Source organism: Erythrolamprus reginae, chromosome 1 (genome assembly GCF_031021105.1).
Source record: "Erythrolamprus reginae isolate rEryReg1 chromosome 1, rEryReg1.hap1, whole genome shotgun sequence".
NCBI lineage: Eukaryota > Metazoa > Chordata > Lepidosauria > Squamata > Dipsadidae > Erythrolamprus > Erythrolamprus reginae.
The window spans coordinates 190,168,172-190,190,760 of NC_091950.1; the positions used below are offsets into that span (position 1 = coordinate 190,168,172).

The 22,589-nt window shown below is 41.3% G+C and overlaps 1 protein-coding gene across 8 annotated transcripts in view; it reads left to right on the top strand.

The window, feature by feature from the left end:
* The first annotated feature begins 216 nt into the window (after positions 1-216).
* Positions 217-22,589, top strand: part of DCAF17 (DDB1 and CUL4 associated factor 17) — a 35,797-nt gene continuing 13,424 nt past the window's right edge. The window contains exons 1-10 of one of the 8 annotated variants that reach the window (XM_070731739.1): positions 217-277; positions 2,640-2,859; positions 7,764-7,867; positions 9,066-9,150; positions 10,332-10,466; positions 11,404-11,540; positions 14,095-14,173; positions 16,467-16,556; positions 16,950-17,057; positions 17,684-17,789. In XM_070731739.1, coding sequence (XP_070587840.1) covers positions 2,689-2,859; positions 7,764-7,867; positions 9,066-9,150; positions 10,332-10,466; positions 11,404-11,540; positions 14,095-14,173; positions 16,467-16,556; positions 16,950-17,057; positions 17,684-17,789 — 1,015 coding nt within the window. In that variant the 5' untranslated portion in view covers positions 217-277; positions 2,640-2,688. Of the gene's footprint in view, positions 473-1,754; positions 1,781-2,639; positions 2,860-6,033; positions 6,224-7,763; positions 7,868-9,065; positions 9,151-10,331; positions 10,467-11,403; positions 11,541-14,094; positions 14,174-16,466; positions 16,557-16,949; positions 17,058-17,683; positions 17,790-22,589 lie in introns of those variants that run through there. The other 7 variants (XM_070731738.1, XM_070731737.1, XM_070731743.1 and 4 more) reach the window with 7 other exon arrangements.

Genomic DNA, 22,589 nt, shown 5'->3' on the forward strand with positions numbered 1-22,589 from the left:
TCCTCTATTCCCATCGCTGTTTAATAATAACGAACAAATTCCGGACATGCCTTTAAAAAAAAAAAGAAGAAAATGCACAGCAAATGAAAGTGCGGCACGTGCACGATGCCTTAAAAGGCTCCTCCTGCTGACTATTACAAAGCACCACAACATCCAACTTCGTCACGTTTTTTTTTTAACCACCCGCCCCTCCCCCTCCCTCCGCCAAGCAAGGCACCCGGGCCAGGCTTCGTGACGCGTGACGTGGGAGGGGAGGAAATGGCGCTCCCGAGTTTACGTAAGAAGGGCGCGGTGCATTTTGGGGATGGTAGGCACGCTAAGACATTCGAGGCCGCCAGCGCTGAGATGGTGAGATAGGGAATCTTTGTGGCGGGTCGACAACCCAGAGCGGCGGAGGGAAGATGTGGGTTCAGGGCGGGGGGGGGAAGCCAGCCCGGCCTTTTAACTGCGGCTGTTGATATTGGTATCGGAGGTTAGGCGGAGTGCGAGAGATACATCCGTTGCTTTGTAAATGTATATTGTTGTGCAAAGAGGGATTTTAGGCACCAACCCCCAACTAAGATTTTCCATAAACCCACTTTTCATTTATTCTGCATGGCAGATAATTCAGAAAAAAATAAAAGTAAGCCGCGTCACCGCATTCCGTTTTACGAATAGGTAGCAATGCAGAGTCAGTAATGCAGCCTAAAGTTAGGTGGGAGGAAGCCCCCCCAATGTACTCTGCATTTACAGGGTGCGCTCCAAAAGTAATGCAATTATTTTTAAAAGTAATTTATTGAACAGATTTGCACAAACACTTAAAATTCCTCAAAGTACTGTCCTTGGACCTCTACACATTTTTTCCAGCAACTCTGCCATGACCAGTACGCGTCCTGGAAGGCATCTTCGGAGACCTCTCGCAAGGTCTTCATCACGGCTGATTGGATCTCTTCTATGGATGAAAAAGGGGTTCCTTTCAGGGCTGCTTTAATCCAAGGGAACAAAAAGAAGTCTGCTGGGGCGACGTCAGGAATATAGGGAGAGTGGGGCAGCCTTGGCATCTGGTGTTTGGCCAGGAACTTGCAGACTCATAGCTCATTGTGCCAAGGCGCGTTGTCATGATGGAGTTGCCAGGTAGCGGAGATGTCTTTTCTCGTCCTGATGATCCTTTTTTGGAGTCTTTCCAGCACATCCACGTAGTAGGCAGCGTTAACTGTCTGTCCTTGAGGAACAAACTCCTTATGGACCACTCCTTTACTGTCGAAAAAGACAATGAGCATTGTTTCCACTTTTAATTTGCTCATTCTTGCCTTTTTGGGCTTGGAGGACTGGTCGGTGTGCCACTCAGAACTTTGGCGTTTTGTTTCTGGGTCGTATTTAAAAACCCAGGTTTCATCACCAGTGATGACATTGTCAAAATAATCAGGTTCAATTTCTATACGTTGCAAAAGTTCACTTGAAATTTCTGCTCAGTTGGTCTTTTCGTGACACAGTCGGTGTGCAGAGGTTTACAATAACTGACATCCTGCCACTTCCACAGCTTGGAGAGCACTGAGACCAGTTTTGCGGCAAAGCTTAGCGTCCTCCCCCCCCACTCCAAGTGCTTCGGTCCCACTCCGACCAATAGGAGTGGCGCGGGAAATTCAATTGCATTAATTTTGGAACGCACTCTGTAGGATTTTTTTATTCAGTAATTAACAGTGAAGACGGTGGCTTTAAGAATACAGCAGGGTATTAAAGATACATTCTGTTCAAAGGATTACAAAATTAAGTTCCTCCGTGACTTAAAGATGAAGTTAAGGTGAGAGAAGAGTTTCTAGCTAGAAATTCATTCCTGCTTGAGAATTATAAGTGGATGATGCTTTGCCAACTGTAATAATATAATTTGGGTTAAATTTTCTGATGTGATGTCTGGTGGGAAATATGAATATTTGGCCTTTTCTTACTTGTTGCTGTCCAAATATAAATTGGGCTTCAATTCTATTCAAATTCAAATTTCCCAGCTTTTCAATTCTCATACTTTTCAACTAGATGGTCAGGTTGAAGTGCAAAACTAAAATGGTGGGCCCCATATTAAGGAAAGCTACTTGTTGAGGATAAAATCATGTCTCTTATACTCTGGAATAGCACATGTAGTCCTTGAGTTACGACCACAATTGAGCCCAAAGGTTCTGTTGCTAAATGAGACATTTAAGCAAATTTTACCCCATTTTACAACCTTTCTTGCCATTAATTATTGCAGTTGTTATGTGAATCCGTCTCCCCCCATTGACTTTGTTCCTCAGAAGGTCGCAAAAGGTGATCACATGACCCCAGGACGCTGCAACTGTCATAAATATAAGTCGGCTACCAAGCATCTGAATTTTAATTATGTGATATGGGGGTGCTGCAATGGTCCTAAGTCATTTTTTTCAGTGCTATGGTAACTTTGCATAATCACTAAACAAACTGTTGTAAGTTGAGGACTATCTGGTAATGCAAAACTACTCAGAAAGACCCATTAAAATTTACTTGGGACATTTTTCTAAACAAACATCAAATTGCAACTTTAAGCTGCAGTTCTAAATTGTACAAGAATATATATCTCAGCAAAGTATTTTGAAAGTAATGATTTCCATTGGGAGGAAACTGAAAGGCAACCTGTATTCTCTTCTGTTTAGATGGTTCCTGAATAAACTATCCAAACCAGAAATTGGAATTCTTATCAAAATGTTTTCTGGTTCATCTTCATCTGCCCCAGCAAAAAACACTTCTTCTGTTGCATTTGATAGCCACAATATCTGCAGTCTACTAACTAGAAGATCACAGGGGTTTTATACCAAAGATGCTGGAACTGTCTATAGAAAAAACATGAGTCTCTTGAGGACACTAATATGCCAGGTAACCACTATGGAAACCCTTCATATGTTGCATCTTATAGCTCAATTTATACCAGATTTATTTATTTTTTATATCAGGCATCTGCATAGAAACCTAGAATGAATTTATGTAATTTTAATTTTTAATTTTAATGTAACTTGTTGCTTGTATCCATACAATTTATATTAATATTGATTGTTTCCTGATTGCTTATTTGACCCCTATGACAATCATTAAGTGTTGTACCACATGATTCTTGACAAATCTATATTTTCTCCTATATACGCTGAGAGCATATGCACCCAAGACAAATTCCTTGTGTGTCCAATCACACTTGGCCAATAAAGAATTCTATTCTATTCTATTCTAGAAACCTAGAATGAATTTCATATGTATATCATAAACTTGAGATTAAGCATGGGTTTAATGCTGTATCTTACATTTGTATATTTACTAAAAATAGAAGCATGAAGTAATTCTACAGGAAATATTTTTTCAGTGATTATTAATGCAATCAAAACTACAGAGTACTTGGTACTAAAAATTCCAAATAAGTCTCTCGCAGTGCATTCCTATATATAGCTACTTAGAAATCAGCCTCGTATAATTAGATAAGATTTATTTTCTAGTAGATGGCAGCTTTATTGACTCTTCTGGGGTTTTTGAAAGTTTGCTGCAGGTCAGTCCTATACAGCAGTGATTTTCAACCTTTTTTGAGCCACGGCACATTTTTTACATTTGCAAAATCCTGGGGCACACCACCAACCAAAATGACACTCTAACGCAGCACATATTATGCATATACAGTGGTACCTCGGTTCTCGACCACAATCCGTTCCAGAAGTGTGGTTGAGAACCGATTTGGTCGAGAACCGAATTAATTTATCCCATAGGAAATAATGGAAATGGATTTAATTGGTTCCCAGCCCATTGACTTGCTGGGAACCAATTAAATCTACAGTATTTCCTCTATTTCCTATGGGATAAAGATCTGAGGGGATGGGGTGAGAGGGAAGGGGAGTCGGAATCCCGACACGCCCCTCCTGGCCGCGCCCTTAACAGCCTCCCAGTCTCTACCTTGTAACTGCTCCAAGTTGCAGGAAGGGTAGGGCTGGTTGCAATACAGGCAGCTTCGGGGAGCTACTTTCCTCAGCGGTTCAGTTGGTTGCCTCCAAGCAGCTGCACAAATTTTTTTCTTTCCTGGCGGCCGGGAACGTCACGTGATGAAGGGAAGCTGCAGCCGCCAGGAAAGAAAAAGTTCGTGCAGCTGCTTGGAGGCAACCAACTGAACCGCGCGATGTTCCCGGCGCTGCTGCTGCTCCTCGAGCCGCCCAGTCTCTATCTTGTAACTGCTCCAAGCTGCAGGAAGGCTAGGGCTGGCTGCAATACCGGCAGCTTCAGGGGGCTCCTTTCCTCAGCGGTTCAGTTGATTACCTCCAGGCAGCTGCCTCAACCTTTTCTTTCCCGGCGGCGGCGGCAGCTCCGGCGGCTTCCCTTCGAGGAGCAGCAGCAACGTCAGGAACGTCACATGTTGAAGGAAGCCGCCGGAGCCGCCGCTGGGAAAGAAAAGGTTGAGGCAGCTGCCTGGAGGTAATCAACTGAACCGCTGAGGAAAGGAGCCCCCTGAAGCTGCCGGTATTGCAGCCAGCCCTACCCTTCCTGCAGCTTGGAGCAGTTACAAGGTAGAGACTGGGAGGCTGTTAAGGGGGCGGCCAGGAGGGGCGTGTCGGGATTCCGGCACCCATTCCCTCTCACCTCGTCCCCTCTTACATTTCGGATAGTAAACAAAAATTTCTGTTCAATATCCGAATTTTTGTTCGGATACTGAAGCAAATTTTTGCAGAAAATTTTGTTCGGTATCCGAAATGTACGACAACCAAAGCGTTCGAGAACCGAGGTACCACTGTAGTTAATAATATAGTTTCTAAATGTATTTATACTCACTTAATGTGAAACCTGGGCCTGTTTCAATGAACACAAAAGGGATATCCTGGCAGGAATGGTAATTTGGGGACCCATGTTTAATTTCCCCATGACACACCTGACCATGTCTCATGGCACAGTAGTGTGCCGCAGCACACTGGTTGAAAAACACTGCTATACAGTACATCTTTATTCAGAAATGAACCCTACTTTGGTCACTCTAGTTACTCCTGTTTATTCAAGCTAATGTTATTTATTTTTTAATTTATTTATTTATTTATTTATTTATTTATTTATTTATTTATTTATTTATTTATTTATTTATTTATTTATTTATTATTAGAGTTGAAAGGGACCTTACAGGTCATCGAGTCCAACCCCCTGCTTAAGCAGGAAATCCTACAGCACCCCAGCCAAATGGCAGTCCAATCTCCTCTTGAAAATGTCCAAAGTTGGGGAGTTGACAACCTCCGCTGGCAGGCCGTTCCACTGGTTGATCGCTCTCACCGTCAGGAAGTTCTTCCTTATCTCCAGGTTGAATCTTTCCTTGGTCAGCTTCCAACCGTTGTTCCTCATCCGGCCCTCTGGTGCCCTGGAAAATAGTGTGACCCCCTCCCCTCCATGGCAACCCCTTAAGTACCTGTATACAGCTATCATGTCCCCCCTACCCCTTCTTTTTACTAGACTATCCATGCCCAGTTCCAGCAACCTTTCCTCGTATGGCCTGGTCTCTAGTACCTTTATCATTTTAGTTGATCATTTCTGCACCCTTTCCAGAGTCTCTATCTCTTTTGAAGTGTGGTGACCAGAACTGGATGCAATACTCCAGGTGCGGTCTGACCATGTGCGGTCTTATAGAGTGGTATTATTACTTCTCTGGTCTTGGAGTTTATCCCCCTGTTCATGCAGCTTAGGATTGTGTTGGCTTTTTTAGCCGCTGCTGAACATTGCTGGCCCATGTTTAGCTGGTTATCCACCAATACTCCGAGATCCCTTTCACAGTCACTTATGGTGAGTGTGGTTTCACCCAGTTTGTTTGCATGTTTTGGGGTTTTTTTGCCTAGGTGCAGAATTTTACTTTTTTCTACATTAAACTTCATTTTGTTTGTTTTGGCCACTGTACAAGTCTGTCTACATCTTTCTGTATGCTGTGCCTATTCTCTAGGGTGTTGGCTAATCGTGCCAGCTTGGTGTCGTCTGCAAATTTAATTAATTCCCCCTCTATTCCCTCATCTAGGTCGTTGATAAATATGTTAAAGAGTACTGGGCCTAGGACTGATCCCTGTGGTAACCCGCTGCCTACCTCTATCCATGTGAACTTAGTCCCATTGAAGGCTACTCGCTGGGTGTGATTGGTCAGCCAGTTTTCAATCTATCTTGTGTTACTGTCGATCCCACTCTTCTTTACTTTGGAGAGTAGAAGGTTGTGGTCCACCTTGTCAAATGCTTTGCTCAAGTCTAGGTATATTATGTCCACTGCATTTCTCTGGTCAATATATATATCTTTATAAGTCTACATTGTTAGATATATTATTTATATGAAATGTGGTTATAGCCCGGGGTGGGCTACTGCCCGGATGGGGGGGACGGGACACAGTGGGGTAATGAAAATGGAGCTCCACCCCAGAGAAACCAATTTGCACTGAAAGATGCTGAAAGAAAATGCAGGGCGTCCTGCATAGGCCACACCCACAGTGTGGTAGTAAAAATTTTGGTAGCCCTTCACTGGTTATAGCATAAACAGGCTCAAAGAAATTACAAAATTAGTTAAGACACTATAGTTGCACTTTATATTTGAAGTTGGAAATGGGTATATTATCTTCCAACTTTGACGTGGTGTAGAAATGATTTTCTTAGTTGCTAGTTTATTTCTGCCATAATTAATACGCTTTAATGGACCTCAGAGTTTAATTGAAATACTACTTATATCTATGGAGAAATTAAGAAAGAGAAATATATGTGTGTTTTTAAAATGGAATAGAGTGCATGTTTAACATTTTTGTTTTAATTTTATAAATCAATATAAATATATACATTTAAGGCATTTCTTCTTCAAATTTCAAGTGATTTTTAAAATGTCAAGATCTCTTTGGGAATGGGGAATGCCTTCAAGTCAATCTTGATTCCTAGTGACACCCTGGTCAATACCCTGCAGTCAGTAAAGTGCTACAAAATTTTTTACTAGCACACTGTGGGCGTGGTTTATTTATTTATTTATTTATTTATTTAATGGATTTGATTTGATTTGATTTGATTTGATTTGAATGCCGCCCGTCTCCGGAGACTCCGGGCGGCTAACAGCAACAATAAAGCAGTGTACAATAGTAGTCTGATGTTAGAAATAATTAAAAGCCCATTAATATAAAAAAACCAAACATACATACATACATACATACCATGCATAGAATTGTAAAGACCTAGGGGGAAAAGGGTCTCAATTCCCCCATGCCTGACGGCAGAGGTGGGTTTTAAGCAGCTTACGAAAGGCAAGGAGGGTGGGGGCAATTCTAATCTTTGGGGGGAGTTGGTTCCAGAGGGCCAGGGCCGCCACAGAGAAGGCTCTTCCCCTGGGTCCTGCCAAGCGACATTCTTTAGTTGATGTCCTGCATTTTCTTTCAGTGCAAATTGGTTTCTCTGGAGTGGAGCTCCATTTTCACTACCCCACTGCATCCCATCACCCCCGGTCTGGGCAGTAGCCCACCCTTGCCTGCAGTTGACAAGAATTTGGAACTAGTTTGCCATTTCCTACCTTCCTAGGGCTGAGAGAGAACAACTGGCCCAGTGACCGAGCTACTTTTATCATTCAAATAAGTTCTATCTTTGTAAAGAGCTGGTTTTCCAGAAATATCTATTGTGTCAAGTAAACACTTATTACATTTATGACACTAGTACTAGAAATGATTTCCTTTTTCAGCAAGTTACTATAAAGGTAACAGTCATGAATAGTTGAAATAAGTATTTTAAGCCCAATCTTTTTGTAACTCATTATCATTTTATTTCAGGAGACAACAACATTCAAGAATGTTTGGACTATACATTCTTTATCTCCAATTTCTTACCACAGTGGAAAAATTTATCTTGACAATTACCGGCATTGTGTGAGCTGGTAATTATTATCTTTAAAAACCTTCTCCGTTTTCTTTTAGAAAATGTTACAAAGAGATGTTTATCATTTTCTGAGTAATTTTATTAATTTTAAATGATAAAATTTAAACAGTACAATAATAATACCTAGATATTCTTAGAAGCATAGAGCACAGAGGTGTTTGGGGTAAAAATTGGTTGAGCTGACAATTCTATATAGAGCTGACTTACCTACTTAGAAAGGTTCTCTTTATTTGATGTGACTCATGTCTGGAGTTACATATCTTTGTTTTTAATTGTTTTTAACTTTTTTAGTTTTAACTTGGGCATTATGTTTTATTATAAATTGCCAAAAGACCTCAATAGCTCCAGCAGACGTGGTTGGTAAATCCACAGTAACTGAATTTAAACATGCCTGGGATAAACATATATCCATTGTAAGATAAAATACAGGAAATAGTATAAGGGCAGACTAGATGGACCATGAGGTCTTTTTCTGCCATCAATCTTCTATGTTTCTATATTTCTATGTTTCTAATAGCTGGTGGCACATTACATTAAATAAAAAGTAACAAATTAATATCTTGGTATTTGTCTCTGGTAATGCCAAATCAGATAGAACATGACCAGGGACATTTTGTCCAAAGTGGCCGTGAGAAGTAATAGAGACATGAGAAAGGAGAACTGAAATAATTGCAATCTTCTAATTAAGCTGAAGATTAGTACCACAGAGTGGCAGGTGAAAGATCAGGAATGCTGTTTGTTAACAAAGATTTGGTATCAATTTAGAATAAATAGTTCAATCACGAAACTCATCTCCATTAGATATCATGGTAGCTTCCAATGTAGATGGCTTTAAAGGGCAGCTAAGACATATTTGGGAAAGGGGTATCAGGCTATATCCTTGTTTCAGAATTCCCAAGTACCAGTTGCTGTGATGCTAAAATGAGAGATTAAATGCTCATTTGCAGGCTGTGAATTTTCTGGATGAATCTGCTTGGGCATCATGGCTTCTTCTCACATTTTTCTACTTCACAATGGGACTTATTTAGTTTGATTTAGAATGTTGTTATGCCCGTATAACCTTATGTGATACAGCATGTTAGCCAAGTCAGGACTGTTGCCTGTTCTAAAAGTGTGCTTATGTTCTTAGTACATAAGCAGGACTGTTTGAATAATATGGGCATATTTTAATTTCCTCTTTCTTTTGTCTCTGTCAGCATTATACCAAGAACGATTTATCAAATGCCAGGATGGCCTACCTCAGAAAAAATAGAAGATGCTTTATTTTTGGAATGCCCGGTGGTAAGATTTTTTTTTAAAAAAATAGCTCTGCTGAGTATGATAGGTAGTGGATAGCCTTGTGTCATATCCAAAATATGCTCCTTTCTTTTTCTCTTAGTAACAAGCACAACAAATTCAGTGACTTCTAAGAAGCATCATTTTGAGGAATGAAAGCAGCATTTTAATACCAAGTTTGGGTTCTCCCTGTTACATATTTACATGTACCTTCTGTTGGAGTCAAATATGAGATTTGTAAAAGCTGAAAGCTGATGGATGGATGGATGGATGGATGGATGGATGGATGGATGGATGGATAGATAGATAGATAGATAGATAGATAGATAGATAGATAGATAGATAGATAGATAGATAGGAGATAGATAGGAGATAGATAGATAGATAGATAGATAGATAGATAGATAGATAGATGGATAGATGGATAGATGGATAGATGGATAGATGGATAGATGGATAGATGGATAGATGGATAGATGGATAGATGGATAGATGGATAGATGGATAGATGGATAGATGGATAGATGGATAGAATGGATAGAATGGATAGAATGGATAGAATGGATAGATAGATGATAGATTAAATAGATGATAGGTAGGTAGGTAGGTAGGTAATTTACATAACTCAAAAGTTTAGAAGAAGCTACAGTATTTGGCTACTTTCATAATATTCTGTTTTGCTGTTGGAATATATGCTGGTCAAAAAAATAAAGGGAACACTCAAATAACACATTGAATATTTCATTTGCATAACTATTCCATTTGCACAACAGCATGTGAAATTAACTGTCAATCAGTGTTGCTTCCTAAGTGGACTGTTTGATTTCACAGAAGTTTGATTTACTTGAAGTTATGTTCTGTCTTTTTAAGGGTTCCCTTTATTTGTTTGAGCAGTGTATATAAAATACAAGGAGGTGGCAATACATTTGGCAAAGTAAAATCCAAAATCTTTTGTGAATTCAAACAACCTTAGATGCTCCACGTTTGGAATCTGATTATTATATGAAGTATGGTTTCATAGTGTTTGAGGTAGTAATATACTATATATATAATAAATATTTTATACATATAATAAAGGATAGACCCAGTTGTTGAGATCATTGGAGGGGGGGGCAAGTTTCATTAAGGAATTAGCCCTTCAGGATATTTTGAAATATAACTCACTTGCTATTGCTTGTGCTAGCTAGCTGAAGCATTCGACAGCAGCGGCCTGTGCAGCTGGCACCAAAGTCGGACAGCGGGGAGGATGGCGAGGATTCGGTGCCAGAGCAGAGATTCAGCCAGGTCCTTCGGAACCTCCAGCACCTCATAGGAGTGATGAGGTAGAAAAGCTTCTCCTCTTCTTGACGCAAGAGCCTAAAGAACTGCCAAGAGATAGGAATGTTTACTCCAGAGGAGGTCTCCTCGGGAGTAAGACTGGAGGCTAGTTAGCCACTCCCCTAGTCTACTTAAGAATAGTAGAGGCAGCTGAAAGGCTGCAGGAAACAACAGTTTGGACTCCTGTATCTATTGTGATTGTCTGGTGAAAACCTCTACTCTGTATTTCTATCTTGGATTGCTTATCAAGGAAGACTTCTGGGCATTTTGCCGAGCCTTTGGATAATATGTGAGATAACAAGGAACTAATTGCATTGCTTTGAGTTAAGACTTTGCTGAACTTAACTCCAGCTGCTAATGAAGATTGATTAGAAGCTGACTTTTTGCAAGAAAGCTTTGCTTTTTGATTTGTGTATGCGTCTCCATTGCTAAGCCAGTTATTAGCAGTGGTTCGTTGATCAAATTTAGTTCGTTCAAACGGTGTGTTTTGATACCTTCGTAACTGGGGGCAGAACACAACCCATCTTTCCGACAAGTAAAAATCAATGGGAGAAGCCAGATTCAATTAACAATTGCATGTTTTACCTTACAACAGCAATGATTCGCTTAACAATTGTGACCCAAAAAAATGGGCCCAACTTTTCTAGGCTTATGTTTGTCACATTATCTCCGTCTCTCTCCTCCTTTCTTTTCATCCCTGTTAAATATTTTTCCACGGTGTCTCTTAAGGTGTCCCTTAAGGATTTGTTATATGCTTAACAATGTCTTAACATTGTCTTACTTAACAATGGAAATTCTGACCCCATTTGTGGTCACAAGTCAAGGAATTTCTGTACACTAATGCAGCCACAATTGTAATTTATTCAGTAAGTCGTAGCTTAGAGAACTGTGGCGTAGCATGGCATGCAACCTTTTTCTGAGGTAAAATCCTTTTAAATGCAGGGGGAAGTATTGCCCAAGCCTTCAGACTACAAGCCTTCTTGGGCAGCTGTGACCGCTCACAACTGGCTTTTCCGTCTGTCTGCAAATTCAGGAGAGATACTTGAAAAGGTCTACCTTGCCTCCCACTGCAAATTCAGGTAATCAAGGTATGCTTGATATAATGCGGTATTGGTGTGTTAAAAGGATTGGAACTCTTCACGTTTCTGGAAAGCAACCCAGTCTAGTTTCAGCGCTTTGAAATGTAATCCTAAAAAGTGCAACCCATTGTACTCATTGGACCAGGGTCTCCAATCTTGGCAACTTGAAGCCTGGAGGACTTCAACTCCCAGAATTCCCCAGCCAGATATTGCTGGCTGGGGAATTCTGGGAGTTGAAGTCCTCCAGGCTTCAAGTTGCCAAGATTGGAGACCCTTGCATTAGACTGACTGACTGACTGACTGACTTACTTACTTACTTACTTACTTATTGCCGCGCCACTCCGTAGACTCGGGGGGGCTAACAACAATAATAAAAACAGCATATAACAAATGTAATACTTAAAATAACTAAAAACCCTTATTAAAAACCAAACATACACACAAACACACCATGCATAAATTGTATAGGCCTAGGGGGAAGGTATATCTCAATTCCCCCATGCCTGACGACAGAGGTGGGTTTTAAGGAGCTTACGAAAGGCGAGGAGCGTGGGGGCAATTCTGATCTCTGGGGGGAGTTGGTTCCAGAGGGCCTGGGCCACCACAGAGAAAACCACAGAGGGCCAGCTCTTCCCCTGGGCCCCACCAAACAACATTGTTTAGTTGATGGGACCCGGAGAAGGACCACTCTATTCCTAACACACATCTTCAAGTTAGTTAAAAGCATACCTCTTCCCAATTGTCTCAACCTGGCTTATTCGATCTGGCAGAAGTGACGTTCTTTGGGGGCTGTCGGCTTAGTGGCCCAGGAGGGCCACATTGTCTGGGAAAATTTAGTTTTGTGACTGAGCCTGGGACCCCGAACGTATGATAGAGTCCATCTCCTGCTATGTGAATAATTGACTGAATAAAACCTAAGTGCCATGTACTTTATTTGTTATGTTATTTATTGTATTGCAAACTATTTAAAGTCACGTGGGGCACTGTACAAATACATTGTCAGACTTTCTACTAAATCTGCACTTCTATTAGTTTTTCTCATCATTCCTATCACCCATTTCTTCCCATGTTGACTGTATGACTGTAACTTGTTGCTTATATCCTAAGATTTTTATTAATATTGCTTCTTCATTGTTTATTTGGCCCCTATGACAGTCATTAAGTGTTGTACCACATGATTCTTGACAAATATATATTTTATTTTATGTACGCTGAGAGCATATGCACCAAGACAAATTCCTTGTATGTCCAATCACACTTGGCCAATAAAAAAATTCTATTCTATTCTATTCTATTTTTTTACTATGGTTGGTTGCACAGCCATCCGGATGTTTAGATTGGATCTTGGTTTTTTGTCTATCTATCCCAAGGACCTGGAAAAGGATGATGCTGTTGCCTGTTCATGTTAAAAGTATAAAAGTATAGAGCCAAGGTGGCGCAGTGGGTAGAGTGCAGTATTGCAGGCCACTAAAGCTGGCTTCTAGATCTGCAGGTCAGCGGTTCAAATCTCGTCACCGGCTCAAGGTTGACTCAGCCTTCCCTCCTTCCGAGGTGGGTAAAATGAGGACCCAGATTGTAGGAGCAATAGGCTGGCTCTGTTAAAAAGTGCTATTGCTAAGCCGCCGTGAGTCTAAGGAGAAGGGCGGCATTAAAAAAATCAAATAAATAAATACATCTGTCTCAGGATGTAATCTGTGCCAAGTAAAGCTGCCTCTTGCAATTGACTGGGGAGGGGGGATGATTTTGTCCTACTTCTGTCTGTGGGTCTTTGTATGTTGTGATTTTATTATTTATTATTTATTTATTATTTCGATTTCTCCGAAAACTCAGGGTGGATTGCAACATATTCTCCAGTTCTTTCTCTTCTCTTCTGCTGACTCCAGTTATTGATTCTATCTATGTTTTCTTTTGCCACAGTCATTATTATTATTGGACAACAGAATAGAAAGTAATAGCAGAAGGACTGTGGCAAAAGTAAGCAAAGAATGTATCAATGCAACCCATTGTAGGCTCCTTGGGTGCAATCTTAAAACATATGGCGCATCACTTGAACACCGTCAGCACTGACAAAAATCACCATCAAACAATTGCAAAAGCAACCTTGCTCAGAACAGCTGATGTCCTTCAGTACCTTTAACACTGTCAAACAACAGCATTTGTCCACCCCAGTTCTTGGTAAGGACTCAGTACATGGATAATTATTATTATTATGGTAGTTTGTGTGCCTGCACTTCGACCCACACGGATTTGCGAGTCCCTTTCACTGAAATCAAAGGGCCATAATGACAGGTTTTGCACTCAGGACTAAGGTGTAAACTTTTAACACAGTGTAACTGTCTTTATTTGATAGCAGAGTTGAAACTACAGGAGGAAATAGCTGCTTTGAATCAAAGAAAGATACATTTCCACGTGTGTCTTTTCTTGGGCAGAAAATTCTCTTGGTTAAATCAAGCTGTGTTGTTTCTTAGTTAAACAAAAGGCTTTATTCCCAGTTGGCTTTTTAAAAATACACTGTAATTTTATTTTTTATGAATTTCCTCTTTATTTCTTATAGGTACTTAAGTTGGGACATGCCTCAAGAGGTGATGGCAATAAAGTCAACTCAGCTAAAACTCCCAGCAGCTGCACGACAGGTATGTTCACATGGAAGTGCTTATGACTGCTCTCTAAAAAGACGTGCCATTGCATTTTAGAGAAATAGATGCTTTGCTTTCTTTTGCCAAAGCCATTATTATTAGACAACAGAATAGAATCTTCATACTTTCCTGGTAAATGCATCGATTACTGCAATGCTCTCTTAATGGGGCTACCCTTGAAGAGTGTTCGGAGACTGAAGGTAGTGCAGAACGCAGCCGCGCAAAAGTCATGGGTCTTCCCAGATATGCCTACATTTCTACAGCACTCTATGAGCTGTACTGGCTGCTGATTAGTCGCCGAACACAATTCAAAGCATTGGTTATAAAGCCATACTTGTCACCAGACCAGATTACTTACAGGACCGCCCCGAGTCTTCGGAGAGGGGTGGCATACAAATCTAAATAATAATAACAATTATTATTATTATTATTATTATTATTATTATTATTATTATTTTGCCTCATGTATCCCAACAACCGGTCAGGTCCCACAGAGTGGGCCTTCTCCAGATGCCATCAGCCAGACAATGTCATCTGGCAGGGCTTAGGGGAAGAGCCTTCTCTGTGGCGGCCCCAGCCCTATGGAACGAACTCCCTCCAGAAATACGCACTGTCCCCAATCTTCCCGCCTTCTGTAAGGCATTAAAAACCCACCTCTGCCGACAGGCCTGTGGCCACCGAGTTTCTAATATCTAGCCCGGCCAAGGACTGAGTGTTTGGTGCATGATGGGATGGATGTGATTAATTTTAAGTATTGGGGTTTTAAAATTGCATTTTAACGTAGATTTCTAACATGTTTGCATTAATTTTTGCTGTAAGCCACCCTGAGTCTCAGGAGAAGGGCGGCATAGAAATCAAATAAATACATAAATAAACCTTTAAAGTACAAAGACCCCTTATGAATCTCTTTTGAGGTTAGCATACAAGTTACTACTCCATTGTGTTGCAGGTTACTAACAATGCAGTTGAGACCTTGCAAACATGAGCCACACTTTAATCTAGCCTTCCCCAATTTTAATACCTGGACTTTTTATGGAAACCATAAGTGGATACTTATTGGGAAGGTTATTTGTCATTTTGAAAGATGGAAAACAGATGAGTGCATATGTTTTATAAGTATTCTAGAATAATAGGAAATGTAACAGTGACAATAGCATTTAGACTTACAGTATATACTGCTTCACAGTGCTTTACGGCCCTCTGTAAGCAGTTTACAGAGTCAGCCTATTTCCCCCCAACAATCTGGATCTTCATTTTACCCACTTTCGAAGGATGCAATAGGGTTGATATTCCTGGAGGCATCTGTAATATGGTAAATGATTTAGCTTTACTAGATAAATGGTCAAAGCAATGGAAACTGCAGTTTAATGTTTCCAAATATAAAATAACGCACTTGGGGAAAAGGAATCTTCAATCTGAGTATTGTATTGGCAGTTCTGTGTTAGCAAAAACTTCAGAAGAAAAGGATTTAGGGTTAGTGATTTCTGACAGTCTCAAAATGGGTGAACAGTGCAGTCAGGCAGTAGGGAAAGCAAGTAGGATGCTTGGCTGCATAGCTAGAGGTATAACAAGCAGGAAGAGGGAGATTATGATCCTGCTATATAGAGTGCTGGTGAGACCACATTTGGAAAACTGTGTTCAGTTCTGGAGACCTCACCTACAAAAAGATATTGACAAAATCGAACGGGTCCAAAGACGGGATACAAAAATGGTGGAAGGTCTTAAGCATAAAACTTATCAGGAAAGAATTAATGAACTCAATCTGTATAGTCTGGAGGACAGAAGGAAAAGTGGGGACATGATCAAAACGTTTAAATATGTTAAAGGGTTAAGCAAGGGTTTTTAATAGGAAAGTGAACAAAAGAACAAGGGGACACAATCTGAAGTTAGTTGGGGGGAAGATCAAAAGCAACATGAGAAAATATTATTTTACTGAAAGAGTAGTAGATCCTTGGAACAAACTTCCAGCAGACGGTGGGTGGTAAATCCAGTAACTGAATTTAAACATGCCTGGGATAAACATATATACATCCTAAGATAAAATACAGAAAATAGTACAAGGGCAGACTAGATGGATCATGAGGTCTTTTTCTGCCGTAGTCTTCTATATTTCTATGGAAGGGCTGAGTCAACCTTGAGCCTGTGGTGAGATTTGAACTGCCAAATTGCAGTCAGCCGGCTTTCAGCAGAAGTAGCCTGCAGTACCACATTCAAACCACTGTGCCGCCTCTGCTCTTATGTACATATATGAATGTCAGTTTTACACTATATCTTGCATCTGTTTTCTTAGACAGGCATCCAGCAGTCTGTACTGTACTTTCTTGCTATATTCAAAGTTTGGCCACTTTCATTTGTGGGCATGCTGGAACTTGACAAAAAGGTAATTTTATTATTTTAGCAATGCTCTCCTACTCCAGTAATACCTGAAGGTGGATCAGTATTCCAAATCTTCTATTGTCTTCAACAAGCCTCCTACTGTCCTGAATCAATTAACCATAGCTTATTTAAATTTAATATTAATGTACCATCATTATTTTGCTTCCAGGAGAGAGGGACTATAGAATAGTGGCGGTTTACATACTCTCCATGTTGAAAACCCCAGGTTCCTGAAAAGGCTCCTAGGATTGTGAAAAATAGTCTGCTTTGGTAGAAAATAGCCACTGACATCCTCATATGGACAACTCTTTAGGTCATATTGTGTTATCAGTTGATCAGATGCTAGAATCTTCCAGTGATCCTTTGACTAATGTGATTTTCTCCGCCCTCAAACCAGATCTTTGGAAATAGCATGGCAGATGTTTCAGTATCTCATGAAATGCTGATTGTAACACACAGCACAGGTCATGTCAGATTGTACAACTTCCAGGCAATCACTGAACGGGTAATAGCATACAATTACAATACTTTATTCTTTCTTTCTTTTCTTTTTTTTTAGTATCACTATGAACTTATATGAGGTTTTTAAGTGAATTTTAACTTTTGCCAATGAGGACATGGAGAGGCAATTTGCTATCCACCCAGGCACTAACCAAAAAAGCCTGTTTGGATCCACATTGAAGGTGGGGAAAGATGATTTTAAAACCCTCTTATTTTTTTAATCCTTTTCCCTTTTTTTTGTTTCTATTATTCTATTTTATTACATTTAAAGATTGCTTCGTTTAATTGGGTTTCTTTTAGTGTGTTTAGATGTTTTGTTAACATTTGGCATTTTTAACAATAAAATGCTTTGGCTCCAAGCCAATGCAGTGTAGAGGACATACATTTAATTTAATCAGCAGAGTACTGTTGAAGATCATTTGTCCATTTTAATTAAGAAACAAGGCTATAATTTGAAAATACAATTTGAGGTTGCAATCTCATGCACACAGTTATTCAGGAATAAATATACCGTAGGTAAACTCCACAAAAAGAAGATACCAATCAACGGATAATTCTCTTGTATGTGTATGCAAGCACATTATATACTGTGTGTGCAATAAATTTAATCAGTTGTAATATTATTTTTAGTTCATGGAACACCCGGTGGATTTGGGACAGGAATACAGATGGAATGGCAAAGTTGGGATTGTGGGGAAATATCCTTTTGGCATTCCGTGTAACATCAAAATAACAGGTATTTACAAAGTCTTATTGTTCATCAACATAACTGGTTAGCTTTAGATTTTGTTTAAAAATGCTAGCAGTCCCAATTGGCTTTATAATCTGGTGGTATTTTTATATCCTGTTATGTTATTCATGTGAGACCTTCCCAGTGTAATCCTATACAGTGTTCCCTCAATTTTCGCGGGGGATGCGTTCCGAGACCACCCGCGAAAGTCGAATTTCCGCGAAGTAGAGATGCGGAAGTAAATACACTATTTTTGGCTATGAACAGTATCACAAGCCTTCCCTTAACACTTTAAACCCCTAAACTGCAATTTCCCATTCCCTTAGCAACCATTTAGATTATTACTCACCCTGTTTATTTATTAAAGTTTATTTAAAAAAATATTTATTAAAGGTAGACAAAAGTTTGGCAATGACGTATGACGTCATCAGGCGGGAAAAACTGTGGTATAGAGGAAAAACCCGCGAAGTATTTTTTAATTAATATTTTTGAAAAACCGTGGTATAGCCGTTTCACGAAGTTCGAACCCGCGAAAATCGAGGGACCACTGTACACAAGTTAGCTCTTTGAATTCAGTGACAATAACCTCTAAGCAGGTGAATACAATAACACTGCAGTGATAGAATTGTTTAAAAGTTACGCTGGCTAAAATATTAAGGTGATACAGTATTCTGCCAGTTTCCCACAAGCAGAGTCTATGGGCAAGCCAGGCAAGGTCCTAAGTTGTTTTGGTAAGTTTCTCTCCTTGCTTTTTCTTTCCTCATACGCACAAAGCTCTTCTTCCCTGTTTGCTCACACACTCACAAAACACCCTCCTTCTGTAGCCTCTCTGGATTCTTATTCACACATGTAACCACCAGGATTATGATTGAAAGGAACTTAACAGAGGCACCAAATTAATTTCTTTTGGGAAAATGTTCTGAAAATAGGACACCAATCTGAAAAATGCCCCTGTCATGCCCTCTCCGACTCCCCCTTTGCTGGTGTCTGAATTTGAGACAGAAGACAAACAGTTGACAGAGAGCGGGAGAGTGGCTCCATTGGCTGTGGAGGAAACTGGGGAAGGACAAAGTCAGGCTGGGCAGAGCAGAGGATCGGTAGAACAGGGAGGGGGGGTTCAGATGAAGACCAAGGCCCACCCGCTCCTCATCCTAAGGCACGCAGGGAAGAATGCAGAAAAGAGCAATGTGGATCGCATGGCTTATAAGGAAGGGCTCTGATTCCCTTCAAAAAGGCACACCTGGGGATGGAGTTTAAAGGCGAGGCAGTTGGGGGAGGCATTTGTTAGGAACAAACGCTGAAATTCATCTAGTGTTCAGAGTTGCATTCCTGGCATTCCTCCTGACTTTGAATTATGTTGCTGCAGATTTGTGTGAGAGCTTTTCTCCTGGATGGAGAGTAAATGGGACGTTGGGAGCAAAGTTTATGCCAATAAAGGGACTCCTAGCATTTATCTGGCTGTGTTGCCTTCATGCCAGGGCCTAGGTCATCACAGCCCCTCTTTGTATCCATCTGTTCTTGGGTGGGTAGGACACAGCAAGAGAGGTTGTAAACTTTGTAAATTCATTCTACACTTTGAAGTGGTTTCAGAAATTTAGTGGCAGCCGGTAAAGATGGCAAAGTCCTGGCATATACATGAGCCAAATTAAGTCAGCAGTCTCTGTTATGAACTGTTGTCAGTGGGAAGCTCATCTCCAATGCATGGCAATAACCCAAGCTGCCTATATAGATGGTTTTGAAAAATACTGTTTTCTAGAATCCATCAGTATGTATCCATCTCTTGAAGATAATTTTTTTTTGCAGCTTTTGTGTTGAGAGTGCCATATGGAGATAGAAGCCATATGTAGCTTGCTAAATGATATTAAACCCAATTCCTGTCAGTGGTAACTAGCTTAACAAAGTATAAAGGATCTCAACAGTATCTGAAGGATCAGAGTTAATTTCTATTATGCAGTAATGTTCCCTATAAGCTATTATGTTTTTAGTAGGGCAGTTAAAAAACAATTTAGCTTAGCATGTGTGTTTCCATATGTAGCGAATGTATGTATATATGCACATGGGTACCTATTAAAATAAATTGTTCTTACGTGGCTCTGTGTGTAAATTCAATTTGTAAAAATAAATAAATTATACTTTATATGTCTTTAACGAGTTTACATATCAAGTACAATAATAACTATTCTGACTTTCAGGACAATTCCATTGTTAAAAGTTTCAGCAGCATTAGTTAGTTACTTGAAAAGGATACATTGAATAACGCAGAACTATGTCTCTACTTCCATTCTATTTCCAGTTCCTGGATTTTACGTATTCTAAGCCATAATATGGTTTGAGTTTGGCTTAATATGATATACACGCTCAACAATGTATTTTTAAAGGTATGGTTTATAGCAGTGATAGTGAACCTTTTTTCCCTTGGGTGCCGAAAGAGCATGAGCGTGCGCTATCATCTATGTACAAATCCCACACCGATAATTCAGTGCCTGGGGAGGGCGAAAACACCTTCCCCCACCTCCTGGAGGTCCTTCGGAGGCCGAAAATGGCCTGTTTCCCAGCTTTTGTTGGACCCAGTAGGTTTGTGTTTCACTCTCCCCAGGCTTCCCTGGAGCTGGGGGACAGTAAAAACAACCTCTCCAAGCTCCCCCAAGGCTCTCTGGAAGCCAAAAACGCCCCCCCCCCGAGCCTCTGTGTGAGCCAAAAATCAGCTGGCTGGCGCACACATGCATGTTGGAGCTGAGCTAGGGCACCGGATTGCGTGCCAGCAGAAATGGCTTCGTGTGCCACCTGTGGCACACATGCCACAGGTTCACCATCACTGGCTTATAGCTTACCAGATTGCATGACACAGGCCATTGTGCCTTCTTCAGAAAAAAATTATTTAAACTTAAGCACAGCAAATCATGAAATCCCACTTACAAATATATCATCTCTGGGATCAATCTCTGGAACCAACTCCCCCCAGAGTTTAGAATGGCCCCACCCTCCTTGTCTTTCGCAAATTACTCAAGACCCACCTTTGTCGCCAGGCATGGGGGAGTTAGGATATTCCTTCCCCTAGGCCATTACAAGTTATGTATGATATGTTTGTGTGTATGTTTGGTTTTTATAATAAGGGTTTTTAGTTGTTTTATTAAATTGGATTGTTTTTTATCATTGTTGTTAGCCGCCCCGAGTCTGCGGAGAGGGGCAGCATACAAATCCAATAAATAATAATAAATTAATAATAGTAATCATATTTTTCGCTCCACAAGACATACCGTATTTTTCGCTCCATAAGACACAGTTTTTTTCCTCCTAAAGTAGGAAGAAAAATCAGCCCCGTCTTATGGAGCGAAGATGCAGGCAGGGAGGGGGGGGGAGGCTGCGAACTCGGAAGCGCCATCCCGCCGGCTGGCTAGCTGCTGCCTGGCCCCCTCCCTCCCGGAGGAGGGTCTCCCTCCGCACCACCAGCGGCGCTCCCCCCGCCAGCCAGCCAGCCAAGCCCCGCGCCCGCCAGAACCGGCTCCTCACTCTCCCCCCGCCGCCCGCCGCATTTGCAGGAGGTGGGAACGGTTGGGCGGCCCGCCAAGGCCAGGAGGGATGCCGCTGCCCCCCCTTCCCTCTCTCCACCCGCCGCTGCGCCTCCTTGACGCCGAGAGGAAATGCCGGCAAAGGTTTTTCTCAGCGGAGGTCTTCAATGTCGGGGGCGCACGGGCGGTTGCGCGCACTCCCTATCTCCCTGCTAGCCCACTTGGAATATTCAAAATAAGAAAAGCCTTTGCCGGCTTTTCTTATTTCCGAGTGGGCTAGCAGGGAGATAGGGAGCGCGCGCAACCGCCCGAGCGCCCCCGACATTGAATATCATCTTCGCCGGCCCCGCCTCTCCTGCAACCCCCTTGCTGGGAGCCCGGGACGAAAGGGCTCTCGGCAAAGGTGAGGCGGGCAGGGCGTGCGCGTGTCACCGCTGAGAAGAACGGAGAGAGAACGAGAGTGAGTGAGAGCAACAGACAGCAAGATAGAGAGAAAGTGAGAAGGAGAGAGTGAGAGAAAGGGGGGGGAGAAAGAGATAGCAAGAGAGAGAGAACAAGTGAAAGAATGAGCGTGAGAAAGAAAAAAAGAGAGAAAGAGTGAGAGAGAGAGAGAGAGAGAAAGCAAAAGAGACAGAAAGAAAACAAGAGAGAGAAAGAGGGGGAGAGAGAGAGAAAGAGAGAGGGGGGAGAGAGAGAAAGAGAGAGGGGGAGAGAGAGAAAGAGGGAGAGGGAGAAAGAGAGAGGGAGAGGGGGGAGAGAAAGAGAGAGGAAGAGGGGGGAGAGATAGCAAGAGAGGGAGAGAGAAAAAGAGAGAGCGAAAGGGGGAGAGGGGGGAGAGAAAGAGAGAGGGAGGGAGAGAGAGGAGATAAAGGAAGAGGAGAGAGAGAAAGGAAGAGAAAGAAAGAGGGATAGAAAGAGAGAGAGAGTGAGAGATGCTCAGTGAGCCTTTCTTTGAAGTTGCCTTTCTTTCTTTCTTTCTTTCTTTCTTTCTTTCTTTCTCTCTTTCTTTTTCTCTCTTGCTCTCTTGCTCTTTCATTCTTTTTTCTTTCTCTTGCTTTCTTTCTTTCTCTTGCTTTCTCTCCTTCCTTCCCTCCTTCCATTTCTTTCATTCCCCCTCTCTATTTTTATTTCTCTTTCATTTTCTTTCTTTCTTTCTCTCTTTCTTTCTTTCTTTCTTGCTCTTTTTCTTTCTCTCTTTTACCTTCCCTTCCTCTATTTCTTCTTTTCTTTCTCCTTCCTACCTTCTTCCCTCCCTTCAGTCCTTCCTCTCTTACTCTCCCCTTTCATAAGTTTCCTT